This window comes from Doryrhamphus excisus, linkage group LG20, assembly GCF_037039965.1.
Source record: "Doryrhamphus excisus strain RoL-2023G ecotype Guam linkage group LG20, RoL_Dexc_Guam_v1.1, whole genome shotgun sequence".
In the NCBI taxonomy this organism is placed as follows: Eukaryota; Metazoa; Chordata; class Actinopteri; order Syngnathiformes; family Syngnathidae; genus Doryrhamphus; species Doryrhamphus excisus.
In genome coordinates, this window is record NC_136376.1 from 13597859 (window position 1) to 13606907 (window position 9049).

Sequence of the window (9049 nt, forward strand, 5' to 3'; positions counted from 1 at the left end):
TTTTATTATTTTTAAAATATTTAAATATAAATATAAAATAATAAATGATAATAGCAGATTGCATGACAATTTTACAGATACAATAATACCAGGTGGACTGTTACGTGCGGCACCCCGCCCCTCCACCCCCACTGTGAACACATGGCCAGAATGTGTGTGTGTGTGTGTGTTTGTATTCCATAGAGCCACCAACACCAGATGAGCTTCAAGCAGACCTGGTATTCCTGGCCATCATGCAGAGAATCAATGTGGGAGTTGCTGTCATGCTTGGTGAGTGTCAGTCATTCTTCTTTGCCATTGCAGCAGCTATTATTCAGGATGATGACGAGTATGATGGTGACGAGTATGATGATGACGAGTATGATGGTGACGAGTATGATGATGATGAGTATGATGGTGACGAGTATGATGATGACGAGTATGATGATGATGAGTATGATGATGACGTAGGAGCCGTTTAAAGTGGTCTCATTATAGCATTATGATAGTATTGTGTTTATGTATACTGGTCTTGGCAATGGAGTGTAAAATACAATACTCAATGCAATATACACACAAAAAATATATAAAATTTAGTAGTAGGGATATTAGTTCTGTTTGATGCTTGCTAGCTCCGTATGCCCGCAGACTAGAATGCCTTCATATTGTAATTATACAATCGGCAGCAACTGTAAAATGCTGCGAGTGGGGAATGAGGTGTCTTACATTAATTTTTCTAATATAATATCACACCTCAAGAAGAGTTCAATTCCACCCTGGGCCATCTCTGTGTGGAGTTTGCATGTTCTCCCCGTGCATGCGTGGGTTTTCTCCGGGTACTCCGGTTTCTTCCCACATTCCAAAAACATGCTAGGTTAATTGGCCACTCCAAATTGTCCATAGGTATGAATGTGAGTGTGAATGGTTGTTTGTCTATATGAAGAGCTTGCAACCAAAAGGCGCTAAATCCATTTTGACTGATTTCGAGAAAATCAATGATTTTTAACTACGCACATATCAATCTATTTGGTCATCAAGTCTATATTGCAAATGAAAGAGCTATCAATATAGGTCATAAAAATGCATGCTATAAAAATCCTGCACACACCATGTATTTTATATATTTTTTTTATTATTTTTTTTTGGATTTAGCGCCTTTTGGCTGAAATGATGGATTTAGCGCCTTTTGGCTGAAATAAATTTGAAGTCACCTTTAACTTCTTCAATGGCATTGTTGTAAAAGAATGTAAGGCGCTTTAATGTGATGTGCTAATAAAATAATTACAACACAGAAGCCATTCTCAACATACAATACAAAATAATTATTATTAATTAAATTAATAAAAATTGTATTAAAAGCAGTGCTCATATTTGACTGCACCATGAAGGTGACAGTGACAAAAATCATCTCATTACAAACTCTTTACATTGTATGTTTTTTAGTACAAGTAAAATAATGTTTCTCATGAAAGTTGGAGGTGCCAAGGTAGAGACATGCCTTTTATGGCGTAAAAAAACTTCCATGTTACAGAATACTGTAAAAACACAATTTGTGTTCTCCTGAATTGCATAACATACTGTAACTATCATACGTGTACTTAATGTACACAAACAAAACAGGATGCGCACTGATGCTGGCTTTCTGTATGTGCAGTGCCAATTGTATTCTTCTCTCTGATTGGTCAGATTGTCAATAGATGGGAAACTTGGGCCAATCAGAATAAAGAATAAAGAAAGGGATTTAGCTTCTTTTGGTTGAAATCTGAAATGGAAATAGCGCCTTTTGGTTGAAAGCATAAATTTCATATCACTTTTTTTCATATTTTTTAAAATGATTTCAAGGCCAAATATGTGATTTGGATACACATGACAGAGGTCTATTAAACTCATGAAAAACATGCAACTTAGTGAAAATTGGATTTAGCGCCTTTTGGTTGCAAGCTCTTCATATGTGCCCTGTGATTGGCTGGCCACCAGTCCAGGGTGTACCCCGCCTCTCGCCTGAAGACAGCTGGGATAGGCTCCAGCACCTCCATGACCCTTGTGAGGATAAGCGGTAAAAATGAATGAATAAATTAACTTTTTTGTCTCATAATAAGATAATTCCTTTTCATAATGAATGAACTGTATTCATAGGACTATCCAAAAATAACATGTGGGCAGGAAAAACAAGACTATATTTTGACATACAGTATTTACAAAAAGTTCCCTGTCTAAAATGATCCATATCTACTCTCAATATTATAATATAAATATTAACAATAAATATTTCATCATGTCCTAATGTGTTTAATTTTATTTTAACTATATATGATGGACAGAATTTGAGTCATTTTGGGTTATTGTATTTTAGGATTTCTATTTGCTGCCGTCTGCAGCCTTGCCAGCAGCGCACGCTCTGATTGTGTGATCCACGTGGACACGTGTGTTGCACATGTGTGCAAAAACCAAGAGGCTCTCATCGGCACCATCTGTGAGAATAAAGGTGACATTTTTAGAAGATAGCCTGAAATAAATGATGGGTTGTTGCCTTACTGAAGAAATAATGACATTTCCTCATGTTGTGTACAGCACCTTGAGGCTCTTTCATTGAATTGCTTTTTTAGCTCCAACACAACACGTCTTGAATCATAGCCTGCAGCAAAGTGTGTATAACCAGCACTTAACCGTCTACCTGTTATGCATTCAACAGCAGCGGAGGCAAGACAAACGTGGCTTCATTCACTTGCATCTTTTTCTCTGCTGGGCTTGTTTTCCAAATAACAGATTCAGAGGTGTGTAACGTGACGGTCCGGGCTGTATTTGACCAATTTCCTCAGCTGAGAGGATGTGTGTGCACTTTGGAGGAGGGACTTTGCGACGCCATACGAGAGCTGGTGGCACAATGCCAACCAAAGCCAGGTGCAGTCTTGTCATAACCCTCCATATTACATTTGTTGTTTACCAAAGGCCATTGCCTTTGTGAGCAGCAGGAATAACTCGTTTTCAACTAATTGTCTTATTATTTGTGCAGCAGCTCCACAGACGAGAAGCAAACTGGCTGACTGGCAATCAAGCACTTTAATAGACTTTGGTAATGAATTATTCACACTGGAATAAAAGAATTACGTGACACTCAAGTCATTGGAAGCACATCTTTTGTAGATGACGATGCTGCTGGATACTGCACAGACCAAATGAGGCTTTGTGTGAGCGATGCTGTGTGCAACAAGTATCTGGCACACATGCTTCAGGCTTGCACGGTGGACCAGTGTGATCCTGACCGCTGCGGTCGAGAAATTCAAATTTTCTACGCAAGCATGCCGCATAACATCGCAGAGATGTTGGTCATGTGTGAATGTGACCCTTCAGATCACAGCTGTCTGCAGATGAGAGGAACATTGCATGGCAGCACATGCGGTGGGGACACTTGGATCTGTCAGGACTCAGTCAGACGCTGTGTTGAGGACCAACCCTGCAGGTACGTATGTCCTACTGTATATGTTATGAGGATAATTTTGCATTATTTAAAGGTATCCTATTGCACAACACATACCTTTTTATGTTGTTCAAACATTAGCACACCCATTAGTATACCCGCACCAACGTATGCTGGCATATGCTGTTATGCTGAATATGAACCAAAATCATCTCCGCTGCTTGATTGTGCCACTTTGGAGAGAACAGGCACTTACACATGTCATGTTTTCATGACATTATGAAGGAAAGACCTCCTCCTTCACAAACATCCATGCTCTGTTTGGTTTAGTCATGTGGGGAACATTTGATGACGTCTGAGCAGCCTATCCTGCCTGCAGAGGGCGCTTATCTGCCACATCCTGACTTATTTGTGTTGTTTTTCCCTCCTGGGCAACTAATAATCTGTAATAGTCATCAATTTCCCAAGTGACACTACTAAATCTTGTAAGTCAAGCCTCAGAAATCTTGGAGTAATTTTTGACAAGGAAATGTCATTACAGCACCACTCAAAGCAGCTCACTCGGAATTGTTTCTTTCAGCTAAGAAAAATCTCGAAGATGATAATCCATGCCTTTGTGTCTTCTCGTTTAGACTACTGTAATAGTTTGTTTTCTTGTCTAAACAAAAAAGAGTTGTCTCGTCTGCAACAGGTTCAAAATTCTGCTGCGCGGTTATTGACCCGATGCAACAGAAGGGCTCACATCAGGCCGATTCTGAAAGCTCTCCATTGGCTCCCAGTCTCATTCCGTGTGAATTTTAAAATCCTGGTGCTCACTTTTAGAGCCTTGCACGGCCAGGCCCCTGTCTACATACGAGACTTGTTGCGTCCCTATACCCCCTCTCGGAGGCTGAGATCGTTAGATCAAAATTTACTCAAGGTCCCTCGTAGTCGTTTTAGGACCCGAGGAGACCTATCTTTTCAGGTTGTTGCGCCGAGGCTCTGGAATGACCTTCCACCCTCCCTACGTTCGCTTGACTCTGTCGATGCATTTAAGAGTAACCTTAAAACTCACTTGTTTTTGCAGGCATACCCAGCTCAGTAGATTTAGGGTACTATGACCATCATATATTTATGTCTATTTTATTGTATACTGTTTTTATGTACTGTTTTATGTCTATTTTTATTGTACATTGTTTTATTGTATTTTTTATGTGTATTTTAACCCTGTGTTTTGCCTTTTGTGAAGCACTTTGTGACTTCTGTCTGAGAAAGGTGCTATATAAATAAAACTTACTTACTTACTTACTTACTAAATCGTAGGCAATGTACATCGTGCCGCAGGCATTCACATCACATCCGCTCACATATACCATGCATCAATAAATACAAATACAAATACAATAAAGCATATACAACAAAACATAAAATGCATCCATGCATTTAAAACTGACTGCCAAAAAGAGGTGACTGGGTCACAACCAACGATTAGGTGCATATCGCCACTTACTGTACCAGGATGCGGACGCATTAGACATAATCACAGTGACAAGCTTCCATCATAGAAATTACACAAAGAAATGAATATGATGCTGCGTTCAAATGGATTTGAGGGGAAGCATCATAGAAGATGGATTTGGCCGTCAAGACAAGGAAAATGGCTGAAAGGGAGAGGAGCCGACAACGTATGTGATGAAGGAATGCTGTTTAATTCTGACATGAAAGCGATCATGGCATATTACTTTGTAAAGTCTTTCTGTGCACTAAATAGTCCATTTTATGACGTGCATGTTTGATTTTTTTGGCCTTTGGTCTGAATACGGCCACAGCGGAGCTTTTTGATCCGCATACTGATTTTTGGCCTGAGCCTATTAAATTCCCGATGCCCTTCCTCATGAATACCGATGATGCTTACGAGTGGCGATTCAAACCCGAGGCGTCCGCTCCAAAGTCCAGAACAATAACCAGTGCAGGGGTGGGCAAACTACGGCCCGGGGGCCACATCCGGCCCGCCAAGTGTTTGAATACGGCCCGCCCCAATCTTTCCAAAGTATTTCATTTAAACTCAACATACAACCTGGCATCATGGCCTGAGCCAACCTTTTGATGGTTTTATCAATTTCGTTTTTTGACATGGTCTGTTGTTTACAAAGTGCTCCTGAAAAAAGGGACACAAGCACATAATAATAATAATAATAATTATTATTATTATTATTATTAGATTATTATAATTATTATATTAATGCTAATTATTATATTAATTATATATAATATTATTGTTATATTTGCATATTTTACATAATAATATAATAATTATTATTTTAATTTTATTGTAATTATTATAATATTTTATATTTTATGCAGAACAATAACCACTAGCGTATACACCGGTGCAGGCTCATGACAACAAATCATTTTTTTCTTCTAAATTTAGTGGTGCGGCTTTCCAGTCTCTATCTCTTCTATTGTTATGTTGCAGAGAATTGCTAAGAAGTTTCCAAGCCAAATGCTGGAGCCCGGAGGAAGCATCATGCAGCGATGAAGCTCTTCAAAGCGAATGTTTCAGTCGCATGAATCCATCGGTTATTCTTGGAGGGGACTCACACTGCAGAAGGGCCTTTGTGGCCACCATGGGCACGGCACTGCACCACCCGTGCACGTGCAAACAAATGCACGGCCCCGATCTCCTCACCTGTCGCATGATACATGATGTGCTTCACAACAGGTCGTACTTCAGTGAGTGGACTCGGTGGTTCATAACCAGAGGCACTTAAATGTGTCTCTTGGAAGATATTGATTTTTTTTCCCTTGTTGTCTATTTTAGGGAGCCATTGGAGGAGAAGTAATGCCACTTCTAATCATCCTGCAATCAGCGAATCAGGGGAAGGTCACACAGGGCCAACTGGTAAATGTGTTCAGGCACATTTTTTAATGTTTTTTATTTTTAATGAATGCCCTTTTTTTTAGATTATTTTCTCTATAGCTGTGCAGCTGCACTACTGCTTGGAATTCTGCTAATGCCCTTGGCTGTTTTCTATAAAATATGGTGAGTCCATCGACATGTTGACAAAGAAAAAAAAAGGAAATATTAATATTACAGTGGTATTGTCTAACAACCACGCTGGTTGACTACCAACTTCAAAATAATTGATCCTAGGAAACAATGTAGTGAATACAGTAATTGAATTCATTCACAGTCAAGAACTTGAAAACAGTCAACTTTGATACATTTCTGACCAACTTGTTGCCAACTTTCCAAACCTCCATATTTTCTCAAAAGCGACTTGTGACAAATCTAGCGACTTTTTTGGCATTGTTTTTTTTTTGGTATTTGGGGACTCAAAAGTGAAAGCATATCGTTAGTGTTCTCACCAAGCAACAGCTGGTGTCGTTGACAGGTCTGCCCCACCCAAAGACAGTCCCAGCATGATGCCGTGAAGGTGGAGCTCATCCATTTTTACATCGCTAGATCTTTTATTAGGAAAAATGACGCCGATTAGCTTACAATTCTTTGGGTAAATGTAAGTCATTGAAAAGCCTACTGTATTGCCATGTTCCCAGTTGCTATTACATACACTCACCAGAAGAGGGTGCTACTCTCAAACTACACTGAGTCATGTTACCAGAATAAACATAGCATAATCTGCTGTAATTTGACAACATCATATGCAAATCATATGCATTTTAGACAAGTTAGCCGCAAATTGATCTCTTCTAAACTTAAGAAGCCAAAAACTTTCCACTTCCCGGAATGAGAGGAGAACTTTTTTTCACGCTATCATGTTGGACATGGCTGACTTCATGCAGTGTTAAGGTAATCTAACCTAAGGTAATGTCTCAATGTTTTGTGCCATTAATTGCCACCTAGTGACCACAATAATACATGTCATTTGTATTTCAATGTTTTAACGAATAATAGACCACACTGACCAGTCCAGGGTGTACCCCGCCTCTCGCCCAAAGACAGCTGGGATAGGCTCCAGCACCCCCCGCGACCAAACAGACAGACCTTGTCTTTATATGGCTGACAGGAGACACGGAGCTGAAGATTTTCCGTGCTTTTTCGATGGCAGTTTGAGCAACATGGAGTACAGGCAGACAGACGATGAAGTGGAAGACAACCACTGCAGGGCATGATGAAGAAAGGATGCGGATGTCAAAAGTAGCGACTGCAGGATTGATGAGAAGAGGGCCCAACAGCGATCAAGGCCACAAATCAGCACAGAAGGGAAAAAGTGAAAAGTAATAGGAAGAGGAAAAGACACAGCTGCGGAAACTGATTAAAGTGTTCATCAGACGAGGAGAGTCCAAAGTAGAAGAAAATGATTGAAAAAGGCAACTGTCTGAAAAAATATAGATGAAAATGTTACTGGCATTTTCTTCATATTGCTAGAATTACAAAGGCTGTCTGATGAATCAAAAGTCATGCAAACAAAAACACAATATATATCAATTATTTTTGTCAATATTTTAAAATGTCAAGTTTGTATAATATGAATTAAAAAAATATATAATACATAGTATTATAGTATATACAAAAACGTCTGTGAAAAAAAAAAATCGAAATTTTCTGTATTACTTCTTAGGCCAGGCATTTTAGGGTTATGGCGACAGGAAATGTTCAACAGACGACTGCCAGTTGCATAGAAAACTACTGAGCTAGCTACTTAGCCTCTCAACGGAATGGGGTAGAAGGACAAAGAAGCCCAAAACTTACCACTTCCACACGTAATGAGAGAACCTTTTTTTTCACTCAATCTCAGCTATGGCATGCCAGCGTAGTTTTGCCGCCTGAGCAGCTCGTCTCCATGCAGTGTGGAAGGTAATGTAATCTAACGTTAGCATTGATATATTTATATATTGGGGGCAGCACGGCGGTCGAGTGGTTAGTGCGCAGACCTCACAGCTAGGAGACCAGGGTTCAATTCCACCCTCAGCCATCTCTGTGTGGAGTTTGCATGTTCTCCCCGTGCATGCGTGGGTTTTCTCCGGGTACTCCGGTTTCCTCCCACATTCCAAAAACATGCTAGGTTAATTGGCCACTCCAAATTGTCCATAGGTATGAATGTGAGTGTGAATGGTTGTTTGACTATATGTGCCCTGTGATTGGCTGGCCACCAGTCCAGGGTGTACCCCGCCTCTCGACAGCTGGAATAGGCTCCAGCACCCCCCGCAACCCTCGTGAGGAGAAAGCGGTAGAAAATGAATGAAAGTATGAATATTTATATATAGTATATATAATGATATATATAATATAATTGATATTGATATAATTTAGTCACAATTGCACAACTTTGGAACTTCAACCACATAAAAAAAATGTACTTGTAAAAATACAAAAACTTACTAGTCATCGACGCCTGGTCCTCTCTGCAGTTTAGTAAATAAAAAGAATGAATTGACTTTGCTTTGTGTTCTAGGGTGGTGAGAAGAGACGAAAGACGAGATGGAACAGGATTCCGGCCCCTTAATAAAGGTCCTTCTGTTTAGGATTTACACATTTATTAAATATTCATTTTGTTGCTATTTTTGTTGTTGTTGTTAAACTCATATCAGACAAGAAGGATTGTGGTTTATCATGGTTGCTAATTATGTTAGCGTCTGTTTGGTATTACTTTTTTTTCTTGTAAATATATCTGAAAACTGGTTTCTTTAGGCAGTGAAAATATACTG

At 39.5% G+C, this 9049-nt stretch overlaps 1 protein-coding gene across 1 annotated transcript; it reads left to right on the forward strand.

Moving 5' to 3' along the window:
• Window positions 1-233: 233 nt before the first annotated feature.
• gfral (GDNF family receptor alpha like) lies at window positions 234-6343 on the forward strand. Its single transcript, XM_078787425.1, has 6 exons — window positions 234-433; window positions 2672-2880; window positions 2996-3052; window positions 3124-3439; window positions 5856-6112; window positions 6201-6343. Exons 1-6 carry the CDS (start codon window positions 234-236, stop codon window positions 6341-6343), a joined length of 1182 nt encoding a protein of 393 aa, XP_078643551.1.
• The last annotated feature ends 2706 nt before the right edge of the window (window positions 6344-9049 follow it).